At 48.7% G+C, this 25276-nt stretch overlaps 1 protein-coding gene across 8 annotated transcripts in view; it reads right to left on the reverse strand.

Annotated features, from left to right (window-relative positions):
• LOC104139830 (collagen alpha-1(III) chain-like) overlaps positions 1-25276 on the reverse strand; it is a 123264-nt gene that overhangs the window by 47378 nt on the left and 50610 nt on the right. For all 8 annotated transcript variants that reach the window (XM_068914358.1, XM_068914353.1, XM_068914357.1 and 5 more), the window contains exons 7-10: positions 12311-12572; positions 11739-12226; positions 4788-4832; positions 3782-3901 (exon numbers count right to left, since the gene is read on the reverse strand). In XM_068914358.1, coding sequence (XP_068770459.1) covers positions 3782-3901; positions 4788-4832; positions 11739-12226; positions 12311-12572 — 915 coding nt within the window. The remainder of the gene's footprint in view (positions 1-3781; positions 3902-4787; positions 4833-11738; positions 12227-12310; positions 12573-25276) is intronic.

Raw genomic sequence — 25276 nt, forward strand, 5'->3', positions numbered from 1 at the left:
CACCACCCTCACTCCAGCCAGCACGTCACTTTTCACTCCTGCGCTATCTTGACAAAGTTTAACAAAACACAGGGCCTGGAGCTGGATATGGCACTGCTTTACACTCCCTGTAATACAGCCCATGGCCTGCTCCCATGTGAAACACTGCCACTACCATTGCCAGGACTATATGGCCACAGGCCCAACAGGAGAACAAAGGCCCAACAGGAGAACAAACTCCTTGAGTGCCCAATGCCCTCTTTGCCAGATGCTGCTGTCCCCTGAAGATTGGCACTTTGCCAAAAGCACCGGGCCAAGTGCCAGCACACGGACCCCGAGGGAGACTGTGCCTAGACATGGGGCCGAGATCACAGCTTGGAGGGAACAAGCAGCTCTCCAGATTTGGCCTCCCCAAACACGGCTGCAATTGCGTGTTCCTTTCCGTATTGCTAACGCCTTATCCCATGCTCACAGCAAACCAAAGAAAACACAGTCTGGGGCGACATTTCTAAAAGGGAATGTTTCAGGGTGTGGAAATGTTTCAGGGTGTAAAACAACAAACCCGGAGGCCCCTTTCCAAATACAGGCAAGGAAAAATGCCATTCTGGCTGATCAGAGCCTGTGGAGCAAGGAGCATCAGCGACTGGTCCTCAAGCTGATCTCCTGGCGTCTGTGAAGTGACGTAACCATACCTTGATAACAGGGATCGAATATGCAGGTGTCCACCCCAAACGCATCCTAGGAGGAACACTGCTGCCCTTACATAGGTACGGAGATGCTCTCCGGTATGGCAGACTTCTCCCAACTAACACTTCCAGCTCTCTGTCTTCTCTCCTCCTCCAGCTCTGGTCCTAGGTTGTGCATCCCTGCATGCCTCCTGAGGGCTGTTCTCAGCATAATTTCCGCTCTGGAGCAGCAGGAGGCCAGGAGAACCTGGAGGTCAACCACGTTTGGATCAACAGGAGTACCCAGTTCACCAGCGATCAGCTGTCTTGCCCTTCCGAGGAAGAACCTGATCTCGTCTGAAGCAGATATTTATTTTCTCTGCCACCTTGATCCAATCCAAAGCCAAAGCGCATAGGGTTGACCTGGCCAAAGGACTTCTGACTCAACATAAGGTAGGTGCAGGTTCCTGGGTAGCCCTGGGGCCATCCCCAACACACAAAGCTGCACCATCCCAAATAGCGTAGAGAAGCCATGCAATTCCCTCCCTATCACTGGGAACAGAAAGGTTGGTGAATCTTCGAGGGATGGGAACAAACAGCCTGCTGCACCTGTGACCACCCAGCCAACCCCTGCAGTGCCGCAGACCTCAGCACACCATGGCAGAGCACACATGCTGCAACACCGCACCTGACTGCCTTTAGTGGGTTGGTCTCTGCAGCGCCATGGGCAAACTGGGCCACCATGTCCCCAGAGACATTCTGCCACTCACCCTACCTCAGATGAGCCCACAGGAGGGCACGTGCTTGAACAACCAGAGTACTTCAAACGCACTTGGCAAATCACATCCGACGGAGACATTGCCACTCCTATCCAGCAGGTCACACATGAATAATCCTTTTGATAGCTTGGTGGGTGTTGAATAATTTTGAATGCCTAGCTTGTAATCCCCAGGCATCCCTCTCATCTCCTGCCAAGCACCTGCAGCCCCCCAGGCTGATCTCTCACCGCTCCCACCCTGCTGCCATACCCCCAGCAGCCCTGTAGGAGCAGACGGTCTCTGCCGCATCCTTGCACCATCTACCCTGCTCCACTCTCGTCTGCTATTTCCTGGCCCTTCTTTGGGGTGCGCTGCTCACTGCTGGCATGGGTGACAGCAGCCCTGAGGTGCGGCTCTGGGTATGCGCTTGCCTCGGGAAACTCTTCATCCCCATGACCTCCTCTTGGAAAGCAAAGAGAATTACCTGGGTGCAGCCCAGGCACCTGCAGCTTCCCCATGCCATGTGGGAATTTGGGTGACTATATAACCAACCTGTTACCGAGGCACAGGCAGGACCGATCAGGCCAGACACATCTGGGTTTTTGGCCAAGAATGGTGATGTTTCAAGGGAATAAATACAAGTGAGATCCCCCTCGCTGTATCACCTTGCCAGCACTGAAGGCATATGTGCTGGAGCAGAGTTGTGCCATAACCTCCCCCCCCCACACCATTCACAAATGAATGAGTTGAAGATAAGAAGCGAACTGTCTTGCCCAGGGTCGCAGTGCAAGCTTTTAAAGATCCAAAGAGCTGAACCCTGGCCTCTCACATCAGCTCTAACGGGCTCTGCCCATTGCACCAATTTGCCTTTTGAGCCACACTACCTGGCTTTTGCTTTGAGCTGCCAATATTATTTGGACAGCTGTAACAGATTGCAGTCCTATCAAAGGGACTTTGCAAATGCATAATACAGAGAGCATCCCTGCTTCAGGGAGCTTGAGCCCAGCTTTTTCAGTGCCTAAGGCTGTTAGAAACCTAATGCCCTCAGATATTGCCCTGACAGTCTCAGTCACAGTTCACAAGAGAGTTCGAAATTAAGCTCAACCACAGCAGGCGCCCTGCTACCTGGAATAAGAGCCCTCTTCCTTTGCTCACTTCCAGCTGCTGGGTTTAGGAACGGATTAGTACTCTCTTTCCATTAACTACACTAGTGAAGATTTCTTAACCACCACATAACAGTAACTTCAGGAGTTGTTATTTTGCAGCTTGCACAAGTTAAGCAGAAACCAAATGCAACTGTAATCCTCATGCATAGTGTTTTGCAGCCAGCTACATGGCAGATGAAACATTCCTCCTCTGGCCCCGGCCCTTGCGTTCCCTGAAGCAGCAAAGTTCAGGTGGCAGTGGAAGAGCCAATATCTCATCCTAGCAAGAAGTCTGATGGGAACAAACCCTGCCGGCCAGAGCCACACATTGCACAGTTGGTGCATGCCAGAGAACCTGCACATGGAGCAAAACAGGAGCAATGCTTTGTAACTAGCTTCGCAGAGCAGGAAAGGGGCTGCTTTTTGCCTGGCTTGGATCTTCTTTGGGCTGTTAGGCCCTACACAGGCATGGTACGAGTCTCCCTTGGGAGGTAACAGATGTGCGCACAGCATTGGTACCCAAGATTTTCCAGTCAGTCACAGGTGAAAAGATGGATTTCTCTGTGACCACAGCTGTTAGGGTGTGTGACTTGTGCCTTCTGGTTTTGTCACCAATCTGTAAACATGACCCAGACCTATACACTTCAATAAACTCCTTACTCTAGGCCTCTAATGTGATATTTGCTATTGAGATCAGTAAGGGTAGTCTGTAAGTTAGGCTGCAATAGGGATTGAGATGTGAACATGGCCCCAGGGCAGAGACTCAGCGCTGGAAAAAGGGCTTGTGCTAGCCCTCAAACACCAACAAGCGTTTCTGGGGCAGACTTGGCCCACTGCGACCAGCAGGCAATGAGATAAGGCTTGAAAAAGCATTAAAACACCAAAGGCCTTTAATACATCTTTCCTAATGTCATATCACAGTAACATGCAACATGAATAAAGGAAAAGGCATAAATACAATGCATCCTGAGCCCATTTCACACCCAGACAGCTTGCATTGGAGCTGTCCTTAGTGAGGAGCACATTTCTGCTTGGCATCCTCCCTCTCCTCCCACACGGTTTCCATCCAGATGGCCTCTCCCTGACTCTCTCCTCCCATCCCCCAGCCCAGCTCCTCACTGAAGGCCAGGAGAGTAGGGCTCAGCCCTGCTCCACTGCTGCTGGGGCTACCTGCAACTGCCCTAGGAACAAGCGCTGAGCTCTCCCCCTCCGCTCCCACGCAGCGGTCACTCACCGTGAACGTCAGCCAGTCTTCCTTGGAGTTCCTCCAGAGAACGATGGTAGGGACACCAGGGATGCCTGGAGGGCCCGGGTCACCTGGGGGCCCTGTCTGCCCCATGGCTCCAGGGTACCCCTAGGAGGATATGAGCAGATTCTTAAAACCAGCTTGGGTTTTGGCGTCAACACAAACATGCAAGACTGGACGCAGGCTCCGACTCAAGACAAACTCTGATGGAAGCCTGGGTCTAGACCTATTAAAAAAATCCTAGGTTCAGACTAGATCCTAAGTAACCCTGACAACTGGGAAAGCAAAAGCAATGAGCTTAACACACACATGCACGTGCCCAGACCCAGGTACATGCCACAGGTATCGAAGCATACGCACAAGGAGACAGCACAACCTGGCAGCACCAGCTTGTGTACCGTTTGCATAAGACGGAAATTTCTGTGCAAAGGAGGCTACTGATAGGAGGCTACTGACAGGGAAAGAGAGACACAGAGAAACATCAGTACTTGCTAAGAAGTCAATGGCAGAGCCAGAAAGTGCCAAGTGTTCCTAATACCAACCTAGTGCTCTACCACTAGAAAGCCTTGCCAAGGGACTACAACAACGCTGTGTGTTACAGTCACACAGCTCTATCTGCCCAAAGAGATAACACCAGGATGCAGTGAAAGGAGTAAACCATCCCTAATCCACAGTATCACAGAGTATCTGTCAGTGTGCTAGCGATAACGAGACGACCCTTCCTTCAGCAGACAATCTTGCATCTTTCGGTATAATTTAAGCAGGGTCCTGAGGCTTCCAGTAGTAAAGTCCCCATGAGCTTTGCTCTGGATCAGCTAAAGCTTTAAACTACATCTGAGGAACCACCAGCCCTTTGCAGTCCTGCTGACTGCAGGTCAGGCACTCTTCTGCCTCTTCCTTTCCCTCCAAAAAAGGGCACAGTTTATTTAGAGTTGTATTTGCCCCAAATTCTAAGCCATGTCTTGTAAATTCACACCTTTTCCAGGATACTTACTTTGTCTCCTTTGGGTCCCATCAGTCCGCGTCTCCCTGGACAACCCTGCAAGGCAAAGCGTGAGAGTTGCATCACTAATTTCTGCTTGCTCCTCCCATTCCCCTCAGCAGAAGAAAGCTGCTACTGAAGGACCACCCAGACCGGTGGAGAGCCCGGGGCTGGCTGCGTTATAAGCTCTGTGAGCAGAGCTGAAACAACCCCAGGGAAGCAGGGACTGAAATGAGTGATTTGACTTCCAGCTGCGAGGAAACCAATAGCACAAGCATCTCATCCCGAGAATTGATGTTGCAGATGATGTACCCCATTTTACGCTGCTCTGTTCTCCTCCTGCCCTGCTATTAGCAAGCATCTCTGCCCCGACAGCTGAGGTGAGCAAAGTAACTCTGCTACAATCCTTGCAAAAATGACCAAGACTGCGCAGCTAGGGGAGCAGAAACACATTTCCTGACACCTGGTGGGGAAATGCAGAGCTGTTAGGAAAAAAACCATAACAAAGCTGGACTATGGCCACACACTCAAACAGTAGTTTGGATGAGGATGCAGACAGACATCTGCAGCTTTTAACTTATATGAGATTTGATCTGGCTCATCTCTAGTCCAAAATGCGCATTTTGGCCAAGCAACGACCCCACTTCAAGGCTTAGCGAGGCATCTGTCTGGACAGAAACAAAGTCAGATGGGAGATCCCAGCTTTTCCTGATGAAAGAAATCTACCAGGAAGATGTCCGCAAAGACTGAAAAACTGCTGGGCTGGAGAACAGCATCTGCTTGCACTTCTGCTGCTGAGCCAGCATGTCTGGCGGCTTCCATATATTCTTCTTTTGTTCCGTGCTTGCAAACTGTCTTGTCTGATCACTGTAGTAAGTCTGGGAATTTGAGATCAGAGGTGCTGAATGACATGGCCCCAACGCAGATCATGTGTTGAAGTGAAGCAGAGCGGGACACGTATCTGAGAAACCTGGAGCCAGCCAGGCTCAGAAAGCAGCGCAGCCCTAAGGCCATGTGAGGACTTACTGCTCTGGTCTCGGTGCCGAGGAGACATGCATGAAGCCCAAGTTGCACGTTCAGAAACAACTTTGGCGTTGAGAACGTTTCACCAAAGGGACTTTCATCATCCAAAGTGCCTCAGGTCGAGTTAAAGAACTGAGCCTCAGCTCCTAAGACACCTGGGGGCCACAGAGAGCTACCCCAAATCCCTCTCGGTGGGCACCAACCCCTGGTGTGCCACGTCACCAGCTGAAGAAGTACATCAAGTGCAATGGGAACACGCTAACATTTTCTATTCAGAAATCACCCAAAGTGCCTTTTAACCAATAAAAAGACCTCCAAGGTCAGACCTTCAGCTGACGCAAATCAGGACAGTGCGCCTGAAATCATCACAAACTCCCTTCTGTATCCGGCTTATTTCTCCACAAGGGCAACTACTCTGACACGGAGGCATGCCCAGAGTCCGGCACCAGCATGCAGCATAGCACAGTGCTGCTGGAGGAGACTGAAGCCCAGCGGGCTCCGGGCCGCAGCTTGATCCATCTCCAGAGGCTCTGGGCCACGCACAGCTGGTAACTGCTCTGACTGTCAACATACAGATATTGCTGAAGGAGGTAAAATAAAGCAATCCCCAAGCAACCCCCTCCCCCCCCCGCCATAACATTAAAATTTTATTTAGCACCTACCACTCTGCTCTTAATGAGCTAGATGTTTGCCGTTGAATGACCGATTCTGCAGAAATGCTACCCATTTTAGAGAGTTGCTAGCATTTCACTGTGGGCACCTTGTGCCCATTGCAAGGCTCCTCGGGCACAGGCCCCTCTTCCCTGTTCTGCTGCTGATATAAATTAGGTACTTCGGTAAGCACTGCCTTTCATGGCTCCTCTTCAGGAGAGCTAAGGAGTCCAGTCACTTATTTTGGGTGCAGCCTCTAGATCATCCTGTGCAAACCCAGTGGTCTAGGTCCATGTTGGCTCATCCAGCTGAAATGTCAGAGCAGCTGATGAGGTGCCCAGCAAATCCGTCCTCTTAATGTGGCCACCAGCAGGTCTCAGTGGACCCCAACTTCATCCACTCTCCTCCTCCATCTGCCCTCCTCTGCCGCAACACACTGCATTCCCAGGTCTTCTGCTGGGACTACCAGGGAAGTTAAAAACCAAACCTCTGCCAGCTGCCACCCCTCGGCTTCTTCTGTAAGCACTGCCCGTAACCACTTCCAGCACGAACACAGATGAGGGTAATACTGCAGGCAAACAGTCTTAGTGCATGATAGACAGCACAGGATAGAGCAATAGGCACAACAGCAATCCCCAAAATTTGACAGCATGCATTTCTCTCCCTTAAGCAGCTGAATTCCTCTCAAGTTGATGCCATTTCATGCAAATCAGAAAGAAAGATTGAGAGCACCAGGAATAATGAATTGAAGGGCTGTAACATTTCAGGAGAGAAAATGAACATTGATCCAAAAGATGTCTTAAAGAAGGGAGCTGGTATTTTGCTCTGCAAATCACACACAGTGCCGCTCTGCAACATAATCACTCTTCCTCCAGTGTGACCCGACAGCTGTAATTTAATGTGTCATGACACAACGGATGGCTCCGTCGAGAAAAGCAGAGATATGTTTCTGCATTTGCCTGTTACGTGAGTTCACGCTGTCCCTGACACCACATGGCTCCATCAGGATTCACTTTAAGCCTCGGAATAGAAAACACGACCCTGCTTCTAAACAACCAGTGCTAAGGTTGAGTAATAGAAAGGAAAAGAAAAAAAAGGAAAGGAAAAGAAAAGCCTGCCAATACTTACCGACTGTTGGGAACTCCATGTGAAATACAGAGTTTACAAAAGCCAAGAAGCTTTTGGATACTGGAAACACAATTATTAAATCATGGCAAGGAGGATTATCAAGATCATAAAAATCAGCAAATTTTAAAGTAATAACCGCTTTCCACTTCTCACAATATTTTTTTCCCCACAGATCTCAGATGCCTTTATGGAAGATAGATGGTTACAAGTGGGACAGGGTCTGTGCCATGCTGCCAGCCACAGCTGTCTGGGATGAATACCACTCCCCAAAGCCACGTGTCCCGCTCTCGCTGTGATGCTCCAAAAGGAGAAGTGGTCTTGGCTGACAAAAGTATCTCTTGGCTTTCCCAAGGGCAGGGCAGCCTGGGCACCATTTCTTCCTCCAGAGGGGAGAGTATTTCAAGCCCATTTTGGAGAGACATGTCGAAAGAGTGGCCAGAGCAGATGAACAGTGGGAAGGGGAAGAGCAATCAATGCCCTGTGAAAACAGTGACAAACAGGACTAAGGAGTGACTGTGAACTGCTACAGTCATTTTCAAGCCCACCTTCTTCAGTAACATTTTGGGTCCCATTTTCAAAGCTGGAAAAGGACCAGCTCCCAGCTGCTACACTAAGGATTTGCATTCAATCTTCCGGCCGCAGCTCGTGCCATTCCCTGGGACTGCGACGCTGCCCAGGGAGTAGCAGGGGTTTGTGATGGCCAGCTGGGAGAATCCCACCTAGCTAAGGAGCAGGGAGCTGAGGGGAGCCGCAGAGCCCTACGGATTGGCAGACTGCGAAAAGGAAACCTTCCGGAGAGTCCTTGCACCACTGCAGCTCAAACACCTCCCCATCTCCACGCCTACCGGCACCTCCACCTGCCCTACCAGAAACACAAACGTGAGGAGGCGTGAAGCCCAGAAGCGTCACGGACATCACTAAGCCCTTCAGTGGCTTTGCTGCTGCTTTTATATGGATGCAATCAGAAACTCCTGATGCCCATATAAAACCCCGAGATGTGAAAGGGGAAGCGATTAAGCAAACAGCCATAAACAGCTCCAACGTGGCAGCACGCACATGCTTAACCTCTGCATTTGGAAAAGGAAAGGAGATTCTGTGACTTAAGGGGAAAGCAGGTTTTGCATAGGCAGATGTAAATGTCCTTGTGTCTGCACGTGTGCACACGCACACACAGACTCTGCCTTCACAACTATGCCAGGAGCATTGCTCGCGCCGCGCACCCCATCACCTCCCAGGCACTCGAGGCACATCCCAATGAGATACGGACCGGTTTCTCCTTCTCAACTGACTGAGAGGAGCCCATCTCTCTGTTCTGCTTAACTGACTGTGACAAACCAGTCAGGTATGAATGTCACCCTCATGATACTAAATACAGAAGAAGCTGAGCCGTTTCTCCCAGATTTCCTTTCCAAGCTCTGCTTTCTCTCCCTGCTCTTGCCTAATACAGATGGACCTTCCTTGAGCTGCGCTCGGGAGGACCATGCACCCCCTCTCCTCCCTGCTCTCAGGATGTTTTATCAGAGGGAGGTAAAGGTGTTTTGATTTGGGGGTTTCTTTTTTAAGCTAAACTCCAGAAAATGACATTTTAGTACCACCATTTTTTCCCTAAAACTCGCTGATTTCCCTGATTGACACTGCCAGTGAAGGAGGAGGAGGGGGAAGAAAAAAAAAAAAGCAAAAATGTTGACACTAAAAATACATTATTTCCAAACCTTTCCTCTAAGAATAACCTGAGATTTCATCTTCAGACACCTACTCTGTCTGACTCTCACTTCCTGGCGGCTTGGTAAGGACGCCCAAGGTGACCCAGTAGCAACCAAAGGCATGCCACAAGCCCCATGGAGAGCATGAACACCAAAACCAGAGGTAAGGTTGAGTCAGGTTTCTAAAGGAAAGCTTCAACATTCTCTTTAATGAAGGTTGCTAAGGCAGGTTGCTTATTCTTTTTGCTTGTTCTTTTTTTCCCTTCCACCAGTCATGAGTTGGACATGTTGCAAAACACTGACAGTTGCCCGGTGGTGGAAGTTTCCAGCAACGACGACACGGCTCTGGCAAGCAGCACTCAGACACCAAAGGAACTGGGAGCAATGACAAGGCTTCGGGAAGGGTTGCCACGTTCATGGGATGGTTTTAGCTAGAAGAGGAGCAGCTCTGGCCATGCCACAGCACATCAGAAGCACACCTGTGCGTGGGGTTAGAGATACGGGTTCAAGCTCCGCCACAAAACTGCACTGTGAGCTGTTCAACACCAAACCCCTAATGCCAGCGCGAAGCTGCTTTTCTCCCCTTTTCCATCCAGGACTTTCATCGGAGCGTGTGACACAAAATCTCAGCATTTTCTACAGGAAGGGAAAAACAATTCCCTCCTGGCTCTCGTCCTTCCTTCCCATGTTTCCTCCCTCCCCTGAGAGAGTGACAGCAGGGCTGTCAAACGGCATGACGTTTCTGTGACTCCTGGGATTTTTTCATCTTCCTTTAGCATCTGTTCCTTTTGCTATTTTCTTCTATTTTTGCAGGCAATAACTGTGGTAACAAGAAGATGGCTTGAGGGGGAAGCTGGCAGTCCTAAATTTAACCAGTGTCCTATGAGGCCTGACACACTGATGACGAACGCCATGAATGTTCACAAAATGTATTTTGTCTGAGAGAGAGGGCTGAGAGGGATTAATCTCTCCACCGGCACAGAGTTTCTCGAGGTCTGATTACTCCGCTTTACCCAGCGCCGAGTTAGTTATCATTAGAGACCCAGTCAGAGCTGTCAGAGGAGCAACCGCCACAGTGTCATCGCACGGCAACTGCAGGTGAAGGATGACAATTTAGTGGCAATCAATCGGACCCGCAGCTGTCAAAACAGCCGCTTGCACAGACCTAATCCACAGCTTCCAACTGAAAAATAACCCCAAACTTCAGCCCTGAATTCAGAAACGTCCCAGCCAGCTTTCACTCATCTATGCACCGCGAGAAGATGAGAATGAGCTCATGGCCATTCTCAGCAGTCCTGCTGGGTGACTGATAATCACACATATAATTGCTCTATAACTAAAAAATTCAATTTTAATGAAATGGAATCAAATTTAGCATATCATTTTGGCTGAATAAATAAACAGGGGAAAATATGTAAAAAAAAAAGAAAATTCAGATACTTCTCAGTGAAGACTGACTTTTTCTCTAAATCTTCATCTATCCTAGATTTACCAAGACTAAAAAATAAAGATTTTTTTTTTTAATATAATGGATGAATAATCTGAAAAAAAACTAAAATATTGTATTTCCAGACAAGTTAAATGCTTTGCTCTGATCCAGCATGATTTTTTGGCTGTCACATTGCTGGGGAAGCAAAGCACAGCAACACCAGCGGTGACCACAGGCCCCCTCCAGGGCTGAGGCCTGAGGCTTGCTAAGAGGGAGATGGGACTGGAGAAGACTTTGTGGCATGACTATGCCCCGCTCACAGCCCATCAGCCTGGCTCTGGCCAACAGGACCTGTATGAGATGAAAATCAACAATGTGAATAAATGACTTGAGATCAACTCTAGGGCAGGGGAGATCAGTATTGTATGGTATATATATATTTGGTATCCATCCTCCTCTTCCTGTTTGGTTGCTACTGAAGCTCCCTAGGAGACATCAGAAAACCTGCTGCTTATCAAGCGTAGGGGCTGATGCACAGATGTACACTGCATGCATGAAGAAGGTTTATCTATCCATCTGCTTGGTTTCTCATGACAAAGTGCCAGGACCTAAGCTCAGCTGGCCGCTTCCAACATCTGTCACAGTCAGGAGGGGAAGAGTTGCACCCATAAACTCTGTCAGATGCTGTGGGCAAGGACAGCAGATACCTGGTCCCTCACAGGTCTGACCCAGGCTTGGGAGAAGCATATGCAGGAGGTAAAGCCACATCTCAGACCAGCACAGACACCAGTGAGGGGAACAGCACAGCGACTGGACTCCACCACGTTTGGTATGAGAAAACTTTCTAATTTCAGCTTCGCCTACCTACGTCTCCCTCCTCTGAATCCACATGTTTTAGGACAAAGGGACATTTTGAACTTGCTCCTGCTGTTGCTCCACTGCCTCAGGATGACCCGCTGTACACAAACTGCCTTTGGCTGTCTCCCCATGCACCCTTCCCCACACACAGCGATCTCCTCCTCTACTTACAGGCAGGCCTGGTGGTCCTGGCAGCCCCGGCGGTCCTGGCTTCATGCGAACCTGCTGTCCATCCGCCATTGGCAGGACCTGCTCTCGGTGGTCTGCAAGGCCCTTGGCCTCACTCCCAGCCATATTGTGGTACATATTGTGGACACCTTTGCTGAGCCTTGCCTGCGGGGGGGTTGTTGCAGCCTCAGGCCTTACAGGAGCTTTGGAAGGACGCTCCAGGGTACTTCCGACCTCCCCGTTGCCCAGTGACTCAGGAAGGACCTTGGGTACGTTTCCATTGGAGGTGGCCGTCCGACTGACTGATGAAGAGACTTTGGAGAAGGCGGAAGGAGTGTCCAGATCAACAGCGGCATCAACGGGTTTGCTGGGAGAGAGCCACATGTGGGAGCCCACATCACCCTTCAGCTTTTCCATGGTGACGTTCTCTTCCCGGGGATCTGAGGCACGTTCCTTCTTGGCAGCTGGTCTGCTTATTTTGGCTGAGGTTCCTGGGAGGATAAAAGCACCATCAGCCACTCGAGCATCGTGACGATGCTCAGGAGAAAGGGAGGTAACAGCAACAATGGACTCACTGGAATCACGAGCAACTGGTGGGCCACTTCGGCCGAGCCCTGGCCTGCCAGGGCCAGTGATTTTATTATAGGTGGAGTTCAACAGCTCAAAGCCTTCCTCCTCAATAGAAAGGCTTCCCTCCTCCTCCTCAGCAGATGGCACGTCAGTAGCAGTGACTGAAGTCAAGGCATTTCCATCAGGCTGGAGGCTAAGGGTCTCCTGCGAGTCCTCCCATGTCCAAGGTGGCCCCAAGGTCAAATCAGAATTGGTGAATTTCGAATCCTGAAAAGAAAGCAGGGAAAAAAATTGATTTTTTTTTCTTTTAAATCCCGCAGCTTTTTTCTTCAGGGCTCCAGGTTTCAGAGGACATTTCTGCATAGCTGACCCAATCCTGGACCAACTTGTACTTATGACCCACTTTTAGCGCAACAGTGCCTGGACTTGACTGGGACAGTGTGAGCACCATGCTGCACGCAGCCTCCCCCTGTGCTCTCCTTGCTCGTCCCAGTATGACTTGTTAATTCCCTGCAGGTGTGAGCACAGCTGGAGGGGACCCGGCAGCCCACAGCCTGTGAGCCCCGAGCAGGAACCCACGACTTACTGCCGGGACCGCTCAGCGGGGATAAGTTCAGTTGCATTCAAATAAAACTCACCTTCAACAAGGGACCACTGCCCAGTTCTCCTACACTTGTCAGGGTGAGCCAAATTTAACACAAAATCTCCTTCTCAAAGTCCCATCCTAATAATCCTAGATATATTTTTCTATGCTGGAGGGGTGCTGAGAGAAGAGCCCACAGTTTAGTGACAGAAATCCAAGCCTGGGAGTGATTACTAAAATAATTAAAGCAAATATTGTAAAGTCACATCGGTCTGTCCCCTCAGCCTTTCAGTTAGCTGCTTCCACATATTTCGAGGCTCCTGGTAGTCTCCGGGGAAACGGTGCAGGCACAGACGTCTCAAAGCAAGCATTTCTCCAGCGTCCACTGCACGCTTCCTCCCAAACCAAACAGCAGCTGGAATAACACTTCTGGCAAACCCCCAGGGGTCGGGAAGGGAAGGCAGACGCAAGCCAAAGTGGAGCCTTCTGGACACTCGTGACAAATTAATTTAACACAGTGGCTTGCAAGGGATTCACTTTGTCTTAAGCTGCCACATTAAGCGGTCCCTTCGGGATAGTGTGAGTAGCAGTGGCTCTTCCAGTCCTACAAAGAGCATCCGAGCACCTCCCAGGGATGGAGGAAAATTGCTCTGTTCCTAAAAATATCCATACTCAAGACAAAAGCTCTGAATGTGGGGTGGAGGGGGGGAGTTAAACTTTGCAGAGTGCACCTTGGTTTAAAATGCATGTCTGGTTTTACACCCAGCGCTAGTGTCACTCTCTCACATGGGGCTTGCACACTGAGCCACAAACACGGGTCTGTTGATGGGTAGCAGTGGGTAGCTGCCTCTCTGAAAACGGCTGACAGCATTTCCATCACCCTGGCATGCTACCACCACCTGCTCGGGTTTTGCTCCACACTCCCATTGAGCTCCACGGAGGACAGACGACTCTTTCTGTCCAGTGTTTGACATCAAAAAGCCCGTGATGGGACCTCAACCCTGGCTGGTGGTCCTAGGGGCTAGTGCAATGCTGCTGATGAACAGAGATAACCTTAGAAAAGTCACTAGAGGGAGATGCAGGCCCACACTTGCCTCGTGTGGCTCTGGGGCTCTGGCAGGGGAGCAGGGAGGTACAAGGAGGTATTGCTCACCCTTCCCACCCTAACTCCTTTCAACTGAACCCGTTACTCAGCTCTGATTTTGCTCTGCACTATGGACCCGAGACAGATGCTCATGTGGGAACGCCAAGCTGGATTTGGACAGAGGACAAGTAGGAAAGCAATAATTTCACTGCCAGACCCTGCGATTCTGCATGGCCCAAGGCACAGGACGGGGAACGGCTCCGCACAGGCATCTGTCCCACTTCTTCCCCAAAGCCCTGGGAGGTGAGCTCCAACAGGAGCCAGAGCAGGGCTGTGCCAAAGCCTTCGCTCTGCTGGAAGATCGCGTTTCAGAGTCTAGGAGCTGCTCTCAGGGCCAGGACACCCCAAAGACAACGGCACTTTCATAGGGCAGCCTCCTCTCCCAAAAGAGCCCTACCTGGCAGATCAGCACCCTCGTGGCTAGGGCTGAGCAGCAATTGTGCCATGCCATGAGAATGGATGTTTCTGAATTTTTCCCATTCTGAATGGGGAGGGAAGGTGAATATTTTCAAGAAATGTCAAGGTTGAAAAGTTTGGTTCGTGCTTTCTTTTCAATTGTGAAGGCTTTTTTGGAGAGGGGGGGCCGTGTTTATTATGTATAAACTGTTATAATTTACTTGGATTTGAAGTTGTTTTATAAATACAAGTGATTTTATAAGTGAAAGCCTAACTCAAATGAGAAAGGAAAAAAAACCTTTCTTTTTCTTGAAGAGAGTAAAATAAAGCACTTTGACAACTTTTTTTCCCTTCCAAAATTTACTCAAAACAGGAGCTTTCCCCATAAGAAGTTCTACGTAGGGCTAATCAGCATCCACCTTAAAAATTAGCACAGCTCAAAAATCCTGCTGATTCCAGCCACGGGTATAAACCACCCTGACACAAATCCAGCGCCTCCACATTTACATGGACACGAGGAAGGAGGCCAGGCCCACAATGCATCATTCAGCACAAATGATTTTTTGTCGGTCCATCTGGTGTTGCGCTAGGTAAACTACGTAGGGTTGGCGATGGATCTAAGACTACATGCAGGAACCACAGGAGTTAATCTCAGACCACGTCGAGGTGTCACAACAAGCATTTGCCAATTCAGTGCTACAGACATAGCCATGCTGAATTACCAGTGGCTCTAACAGCCCGTAGTTGCCCTTATTTCCTTGCAAAGATCACAGAAGACACGAATTGCTGTCACAAAGGGTCAGCAGTTCCCTGTGCCAGCAGACGGCCCCAATGGCTGTGTCCCTGCAGCTCCAACAGCCCCACTCTCCGCTCCCTCCACCTGATCTGACCCCTCTTGCTCCAGGCACTGCAGCTGCAGTCAGGAGGGATTCTGGGCCAACAGCCACTGACTCCACTTTCTTAGCTACTTAACAAAGCCGAAATACCCCAAGAAACAACATTTCCCTGAGCCAAGATGGTCTCCCCACTCTATGTACAGAGACTTTTGGGAAAAAGAGCCTGATTAAAAACGAAAGCAGCTGAAAGTCAATTCCCAAAGGGCAGACCTTCGTGCAGAGGTCGAGGGAGGATGCACGCGTGCCATCCTGCTGCTCAGGCTCCCTTGTTTAAAAAGATTTATGAACACGAGACGAACATACGCTTTCCTCTCACTGCACGTGCTGCTTAACTTCTAACCAACGTATCGTTATTATTCTCTTCATGGACGCTTTAAAAACCAATTTGTCATGTGTCATTTAGTAAACTTCAAATGTGCCGATCTGGTTTTATTTGGGGGTAAAATAACGTTGTATCTACACAAACATCAACAGCTTAGCAGATGTGCACCTGGGAAAGGAGATATTCAGGAAGTATTTAATAACCTGGAATCCAACTAGACCTTGCAGTCATGACAAACAGGGTCACGTTGCAACAAACACAGGGTCATGCTGCAACGAAAACCATGTGCCATCCCCCACCTCGGCCGCAAGATGCCCGCAGAAGAGCTTGGAGGAGACCCTGTCCGCCCCCTTACCTTGGCAGAGATGGTGGCAAGCCCGGCAGCTTGCAAAGCCAACCAGAAGCAGGGCAGCTTCATCGCACGGCAGCACCGGGTGTGTGGGGAAGCTGAGGCGCGGGAAAGGCTGCGCTGCGGGGTGGCATCCTGCCCTGGGGATGCTCTCAGGCCCTGCCCACTTTGCTACCACCAAGCCCAGCCCTGGCCCCCTTCTGCCGCCGTGGCCCAGAACGCAGGTGTGGCCAGGCTCCAAGTACACCGCAGATTTTATTTTTCGGTTTGGCTTTTTTAAAGCCACTGCTGATTTGGAGTTAAATGCATAGAAGGAGAGTTGAGGAAGGAAACTGTACTCCATTCCCACGCTTAACTTTCCCTTGGCTCCATAAACTCTTTAAAGGAATGCTAAACCCCAGCAGAGAACAATTTTGTTTTAACAGCGTGCAGGGTAGAGGTGCCCAGTGATTTGCAAACCAGTGCTTCTGTGTCCTAGCTGGCATCAGGAGTGGGAGCATCCCTGGATAGCAAGGCTCATCGATTCAGGATGGGAACAGGTCTGTGCTTACAGACATCCAGGGGGTGAGCTGTTTTCCTTGATCTTTCTCTTCCCAGTTCCTCACTCCTTAGCACAGATTTGTCACCTCGCTTGCAGACAGAAGCAAGAACCCCCCACAGAGAGAGAAAATAGCAGTGTTGGTGTCTGTGTTATTCTGATCCTCCAGCCAGCGCTACCACCCTAACCAAACGGCCAGCTCTCCTCTGCCATCAGGGTTGTTATGTCCCAAATGGCACAGGTAGTCCTATTTTTAAAGAAAGGTGCCTAGAGCAGGTATTAAGTAGGCAAGTGGCAACCTAGCGCCCAGGAGTAAAAGTTGAGATAGGGCAGAAGAGATAAAAAGCAAAGAAAATAAAGATGGCAAGTGGGAAAGCAAAAATTGGCAGTGACCAGCCAGCCCTCTTTCCCCAGACACTCCAAACAAGGACTGGTGATCCTGCCTTGCAGAGTGGAAACCACTGCATGCCACTAAAGCATAAAATGCATGAAACGGGAGAGGAGCAGGGAGAATGGAAAGTGAGCTAGAAAAGGAGAAGTCTGGAGTAAAGATAAGCCACAGAGAGCTAGGAAGACCCTAATTCTGAAAGGGCACTTCCTTGGGTTTGGGAACCTCTCCAGGGTATATCCTGCACGCCTCATCCACTTGCTTCACCTGCTAACAAAACTGCCTGTGGAGTAGAGAAGCCCTTCGTGCCCCCCGGGAACGTGAGCTTGCTGACCCGTGACTGTGTGCACCAAGCAGAAAACAAGCCCCTGGGGAGGAAGAGAGTAGAAATGGGATGATATAGAGATCAAAACCTTTCGAACAAGAGCCTCCTGCAAATGCAGCTATCAGATGCAGCCTCCTGCTGGCACGTGATGTCCCTTGGCCTCTGTGACAGCTGACTTCCTGAAAAGAAATTTTCCTGCCTCATCTCCAGCCAGCTTCCTTTAGCTGGCTTCAGCAATTAGATGCTCTCAGATTTTCCCTTGGGTGCTGCTCAACTAGCAGCTCAATCGCCAGACAAGCTCATTACCATTGCAGCCCCAAAGAGGGCTGCAAAACAAAAGCTAAAGGATGCATTTCCTGAACAGCACTCAGTGTCTGGGTACTTTTCAAGAAGATCCAGGAAAGCAAACAGCAAAAACCCTGCACGAAGTCATCTGAGCAAAGCTCCTGAAGGGGACAGGCTGCAATGAAGGGGTTTTCATCGAGTGAAACACCAATGTACAGTGAACTAGCCTGCAGAGTTTGGAACAAATTAAAATATGCTGCTAATTAAACCACAGTGGCTTTGATGCCTTCAAGGTAGAGAAAAGTCAGGCTTGGAAACAAGGGAGCAGGGACACAGCTAGCACTGCTCATCTGCAGCATGGTGGGACCAGGCAACAGTCAGCGGCCCAGAGCCTGGAGCAGCAAGGCAAGCTATGGCGTGCAGACAAGAGGGGAAAGGCTCTATCCTTACCTCTGCATGGGGCACCCAGCAGCTAGAAACAAGTAGGAAAAGGCCCCAGACCGGATGCACTTTGCTTCTCGCCCAGTACTCAGCAGGACTGCTCTGCACCCAGGCTCTCTGGGAATCTCCAGTGGAGCTGAGTCGGCAGGGACAGCTCAGCACTCCTCGTCCCCCGTTACTCTGCAAGCTCGCTGAGCTATTTTTCAGCCTGAGCCAGGAGCTGAACTGACCTAACACACACTTAAGGGAGCAGTAGTGCTGACAGGGGAACTGGTGGCAATGGGCAATCGGGCAGGAGAAGGATGGGACAAGCCCTTTTGCTGCAGCTCTGTCTCAGATCGGAACAAGCTAATCACAAACTCCACCTAGAATGCAGCACTTTTCTAGCATAAGTTCATGCGGTTTCGCTTAAGCCTTTTACAAATGCTAGAAAATGAGCAAGGAAAGAGCATTCCTACCCCGCAATAAGGACTAGAGATCAAGCCAGCATAGCCCCCATCAGTCACGTTCTCCTGTAACTTTACAGCAAAAACACAAACCCTACACCCTTCCTCAGGAAAGTAAGACCTAATTCTCATGGAAAATATGGGGACCAGCTCCTAAATCACATGGGCATATTTTTTGAATCTGAAAGCTGTTGCAGCAAGGGTTGACCCCATGCAGTGTGTGGACTGGGCGAGGACAGAGTTGCCGACATCAGCTTTATCCACTGCAAGGTTGGATGTCTAGGCCACTGTGGCAATGCAAGCTCTCAGCAGGACAAGGTAGGATTCTTCATGGCTTTCCCATTGTGCGCCTCATGAGGCCTTCCACTTCTTTGCACTTGGACTCAAGGTGAAAAAGGGTAGCAAAGTTTCTTCCCTGTATCTCCATTCTGCAGCTTGCCATTTCTTTGCTTTTTCCATGCCACAATGCACTACTGACCTTCAGGGAGAGGAAACCTCAAGGAGTTAATGGCAGTTTGCAGTAAAAGTAGCCCATAGAGAGCCTCCCTCAGTTGACGCGGAGGCCATCTGAAAGCAATTAGCAATTGCTGTGGTTGTGTGCATTCACATAGCTATCCCTCACGTTAGACAAATACATAGTACCCTTGAAAATCCCCCCCTCTTCTGGATGTTGCCCTTAGAGCATTAGCAGCACGTGAGCTGCATCCAGGCCTGCTGCGCTGACTACCGTGGCTGGGACGCTCCTGCCAGCCATGAGAGGACCCATGGCCGTAGAACCTGGGCAGTTTAAAACCACTGGTCTCCAGACGTCATTGACAAAAATTATTACCTAGATCACCTGATAGTATCTCCAGGGCAGGCTCAGAAGCAAACTAAGCACCTGGAAGGAAGTAACTCCAGCTTTCTCTCCCAAAGCTCCTCCTGACTGGAAAGCAGTTTCGGCTTTCTGCATGCTCGGGTGCAATCCCTCCTACCCACCCTTTCGTCCCAACCTGCCCCACGCTCTTGGGAGTGGGTTCAGGGCGGAAACAGCAAGCAGAGCTCTCCAGAAGGGCTCTGATGTCCTGGGAGGGAGCCTGGCTGCCCCGAAACCTCCCTCCTTGCCAATATTCATAAATGCCCTGAATTGAATTAGCCTTTTCAAATATATCAAAATTAATGGATTCAATTACACTAGTGTAAAATCCTTCAGAGGCCTCTTCAAAGTTACACATAAGCCAGATTTCAAATCAAGTTAAGTGCCTCCTGCGTCATTAGGTTTAACCCATTTTTCGTTAAGCAGTAGGACTGGATACAGACAGGCCTGGGAACCGGCAGTGCTCAGGAAGGAGCTGTAGCACACAGACCCCAAGACAATCGATTTTTTTTAAACAAATACCCTTAAAAAAAATCTATCTATTTTACAAGGCCTTGTGGGCAAGAAATCCAATACCGAACTGGCCAAAATTCAATTCCAAAGAATCATTTGTACATCTGAAATAATGGTTTGGCTGTTAATTATAAGGAACTAAATCCCTTCGACGTACCCTCCTGACAGGCTAAGAGACGGCAGCTCAGCCCTGGAGCCCATGGCTGCAGCAATGTTGACCCGTCGCTCAGGCGGCCCATGGGTTACGGTCAGTGGAGGAACAACCTCATCTTCAGTGAATTAACCGAGCCCGAAGGCAGTCGTTACAGTGGATGGTCATTGCTTTTCAACCAAAAATGCAGAGTTTCTCACACTTTGCTCTGGAGGCGCCGGGGAGACCCTGCTCCCCAGCCTTGCTGCCTCCTGTCGCACGGAGCACTCCGGCCCGGCCAGGGCATGGGAAGGCAGGAAAGCGAGGGCGACCAGGACGCTCCTGGTGTTTCTCTCATGTTCCTTGCATAGGAAGAGCAGAGCGGCGCCGAGACCGCAAGGGGTACCCTTTGCATGGGACTTTTAAACCGGGCTGAGCCGGGCAAACGTCTCTCAGGAGTGACTCTCGTATGACTATTAATACATCACAATTAACATCCACTAGCCCATTTTCCTTCCCTGAACAATGCAGTCCATTATCTGCATAATTTCTTAGCAAACTACAACAAAATTGACAGCAGCTTCATAGGACATGCTCCAACGTCTGGACCAGGCACCCTCTGAACCCAGATGCTCAACCCAGCCTCAATCAGCAAGTATACTCAACATCCCCTGGTTTTATTTGCAAGCCTCCAACTCCCACCTCACACTTGGGAGTCTAAAGAGCACCTGAAATTTAAGAGGGGCTGAAAACACATCTCAGGGAGAGGTGGAGGAAGGCATTCATTTACCTCCCAACCCCTCATTTTGGCATGTAGTAAATTCAACAAGAAATTAAGAGAGCCGGTTGGGACGGGGACTGGGCCTGTTTGCAACTTCAAGTCAAAATAGTTTTAAAAGTTGCCTCATTCCAGGTGTGGGTGGCTGTGGGAGTGTGGGGGTGTGTTTGTTTTTGTTTCATTCTGAGATTTTTTTTGCTATTTCCAATGCTATTTTGTAGAGGGCATGGGGAAGTGCTCTTCAGCCTTCCCAAAAGAAATCTACTTGGCTTTTTATTTTGCAAATGAATTTTTTATTAACGAGCCCGAATGAACGTAGGATGTTAAGAAAGGGCTTCAGAATTTGAAAGAGAAAATATTTAATTCCAGTTGGAACACAATGCACCAGGTTGGCCCAAGCAAACATTTCATCCAGATTTTCCATTCAACCACTGAAAAATCCTTTTCACTCAGCTCCATCCTCTGATTCACAAGCACGGGGGCCAGCAATGCCTGCTAACCTCCTAAAATCCCCACAAGCACCGGAGCAGCATCGTGAGGGCTTTTTCCTCCATCTTTTAATGTCATTTAAAGGTTCCTTTTCCCTTTCAGTAATTAACACTGCTTGATAACTTACAACAGCGCCTGCAGAAGGTGCAAAGAAAACATCTGACTCTCCTGCAACAGCCTTGCCCCCATTTCCAAGCCCTTTCAGCAGCACTCCCAAGTGCGCCTTGTCCCTTGGGAGGGAGCCTTTGGCATTTCTGCCAAAGTGTGTGCCAATCATGACTTCTGGCCCCAGTCCAGCGCAGGCAGCTGTGGTCCACGCATGGATTGTCTTGTAGACATAAGACTTTTTTTTTTCCTAGAGTACTATGCTCAGCAACAGTACCACGGAAAGCTATTGCTCTCTGTCCTCAGGCAGATGCCTGGCCTGTCAGTGCTGAGACCCCTTCACACCTCCTCAGGGTACGGAAAAAAAAAAAATCACCCTCAGGCTTTTGGGAGGGAGGTGCTACCAAGCTCTGGCAGGACATTTGCTCATCTGCACCCCTTGCTGCTGCCATGGATCCTGGCCTCTTTGATTCTCATGTGCTGCTAGATAAATGCCTGGAGCAAGAATGCTCTTCAACTCAACGGGCTATTATCGAGGAGCTTTTCTTTTACCAAAAAAAAAAGCGCTATCCGATGCCTAAATGTAACTTGAAGTTCAGGTAGAGAGGCTGCAAGGGTCCCATCAAATCTGTAAAAATAAATTGTCCGAGGCATCACTCACCTCAGGAAACCTGAAGGAAAGTTTCCAAAGCTTCCCTTCACCCCATCGCACACTGCCCATAAAGGGCTGTCTGCAGACTGGCTGGAGATCTGAACAACCCTATTCCTAAGAGATACACCCCAAACAAGTACCTAAGGTGAGGAACAAACCTAGGCCTACGGACATAACTTCCTGTGTGGCTGTTGCACCTTGGACCGCAGCTTCTTTAAGGAAAGCAACATTTGTTCTCAGAGCAGCATACCACCGGGGGGGGGGGGGGGGGGGGGAAGGGGGGAACCCCCATTTGTTTCTATATAAGCTGAAATAAAAAATTGATTTTTTTCCTCCCAAAATGAAATTGTGAGGTATTAGGTTGTTGATGTTGCTTTGTTTTTTTTTTCTTTTTTTTTTTTATAAAGACAAACACTCAGTCCTGCAATATAGCTTTAACACGACAAATTGCAGCGCTTTGTTTTGAGAACAAGTAGTTTGGTTAACTAAGATGGCTTGGATTTCATTCCGCTGCTCCACCACAGAGAAATACTTCAGCTTTCCATCAAAATTGCCCTTTCTCCCCCCGACCAATATTTTTTCATTTTGAATCCAAACTCAGAAAGGTGATCTCCTTAAAATTTTATTTTATTTTTTGCAATGAATGGAACTACAGTATTGAAAAGTTTCAGCCAAGTCCACTTTTAAGAGAACTTTTTAAGCCTCATTCTGAGCATCTTCCAAAGAGGGAAATTAATGAAAAATAACAACCCCTGTCTACTTCTCGAGGTGTCACGAGGACTGGATGATTAAGACCGTGAAGCACATGGACATCATTATCCAGAAACCATTCCACAGGCAGAGGTATAAAGGAAGACCCAGCTTAAAGAGATCCTCAAGACCATGCCACAGCAGAACAATTCCACAAAGTCATGGATTTAAAAGCCAGTTCTTCAAAGGAAGTCACCTGTTTTTAAGTGCTAGAACAGGACGAAATGGCAAAACTATTTTTGTCTCTGCACTGGAGATCCGCACAGGGACTCAGAGCTAAAGAACCTCCTCAGGGAGCAGAGCAGAACAGAGGAATCAAAACGGCAGCAAACAGCTCATTACGGGCCTGGCATCCCCTTCACAAGGCAAAGAATGGAGAGAGCTTTAACACCTTACAAAGCACCCTCGTCGCTACTAAAATAAAATCCAACCTTATTTTAAGCTGCAGAGGAAAGAAATCTAGGCAAAGCTGAAGAATGGCACCAGGAGAGGATGAATACCATGGGAAGCCAGGCTTAAAGTCTGAGTTCTGCTTCCACTTGCCCCAAATACCAGGTTTAAAGGCTCTTTGTACCAGTTGCACATATGGCATTAACCAGGGGCTGTAAGCTGCTGCAGTGACAGAAGCTAAACATCCTTGTATTTAATAGGAGAAGTCAGTGTACAATAACCAAATTAGTGCAGTACCCACCACATTAGGGGTTGCAGGCTCCAAGCAGGAAGAAGGAGGTTTATCCCTGGCAGCCTGAACTAAAACATCTTTGGAATTCCTAAAAATCACAGACAAGCATTTTCTAACTCAACTCTAGCATCCAGCATGGGAAAGCTCTATACTAGAAACTCTCATCTGGAGACCTCAAGAGAAACTGGTCTCTAAGCTAAAAGTTAGTGGTCTCTTAGGTGCAAGCAGTCATGACTGGATTATACTGGTTATGCATAAATAGAAAAAAAAAGATCAGGAGTATAAATGCTTGAACTTTTAAAGGGTCCAAATTTAGAGTTAAAACCCATTATGAGAAGAACTAGCTGAGAAAGAAAAATTGGGAACTGTTTTAAACAGTTTAGAAGTTGCTAAAAGAAACAGTGTTGAGGGAAATGGCATGTGGGTTTAAAAAAACACACCCAAAATTAGATATGGTAAGGGGGGAATGAGCATAAACTGAAAGCAGCCATTAAAGATGATATATTATTAAAAAAAGAAAGGGGAAGCGGCCTGTGATAAGCCATTCAGAACCTATGATTTGTGGAAAATTGACTTGGACAAAGCAAATGCCAGAGGAAGTTGCCTCTGCTGAGGCCATTCCATGTTGCAGCAAGAAGGACCCCACAGCGGCCTGTTGCTACATGGAAATGGCAGAATTGTCAGCAGCAGCGTGGGAAGACAGAGCTGTAAAAGCCCCATTTTTGTTCCATGTTTGGGAAAAAACAGATGACATAACCAGATGATAATGAAATACTTTCCAGTCCAAAAGTGACAAGGAGAAGGGTTAAAAGACCATTTTTCCAGTCCAGTCCCAATAAATCAAACAATAAAGCTTTAAAATAGCAAGCACTCCAGAACATGTATACTGATTTTTGACTTGGCTCAGAAAACTGGGGAAGTTCCAGGGGACTGGAGGGAAAAAAGCTTTATGTTGTGCCAATACGTAAAAAGCAAACAGGACGCCTTGAATAACTACAGACCTCTTCCCCGAAACCAATCCCAAGCAAAGTAATGGAGCAACTGATATGGGGCTCATTAATAAGGAAATTACAGATAACAATTAATGCTATGGCTTTGAAAAGGGTCCCTGTGTAACTAACTTGGTATCTTTCCAGAGGAGATTAGTGTGCATTGTTGCTAGAGATAACAGCGTTGATGTAGCGATCCTTGACTTCTGTAGGACATTTGAGTTAAGATGGCTTGATACTATGATCCAGAAGCTAAACTCATATGGAAACAGACTTCGTCAAGCTTAAAAACCAACTGGGAGCATAGCTCTTTGCTTCCACTGGCAACAGGAACCCAGATAACTTTGTCTAACAGACAAAGGTACAATATGATTTAAAGCTCATAGTCAGGGCAAGACAATTTTTTTTTCAACATATTTTAACAACTCCTCCCTGGAAGAATGGCCTGCGAGATGCTTGATCACAGGAAAGTTGAAATCAACGCTGGACACTTTCCAAAGTCATCTGCACTCATTTAAAAGAGGAAAAATTTTCAGGAAATCCTAGAGGCCAGATTAGCAGAAGATGAGGTCAAATATAATATATCCTTGGATCTATAGCATTTACAGCAGGACTTTTGGGAGAAGAAATCCTTCCTGGTGGTAGCCACCGATGCCCTTCTCTCCACACTGGCCCTTCCTTCCTCAGAGGGTACAAAGAGATTCGGCCTCGCCACTCAGCCGACATATTGCTCTGTCCATCCCCAGCTGCTTGGGGCCCAGGAGAGCAGGAACTTGTGCAGGAGCCATTTGCTAAACCAAAAATAGAATAACTCATCCCATTGATCCCACCACTATCACTTTGTGTAACCAAGGGCAGCAATTTTTGCTAGGCTAGTCCATATAGTGCACCCAGATGTTGGATTTGGGAAATGA

Source organism: Struthio camelus, chromosome 20, assembly GCF_040807025.1.
Source record: "Struthio camelus isolate bStrCam1 chromosome 20, bStrCam1.hap1, whole genome shotgun sequence".
Lineage (NCBI taxonomy): Eukaryota > Metazoa > Chordata > Aves > Struthioniformes > Struthionidae > Struthio > Struthio camelus.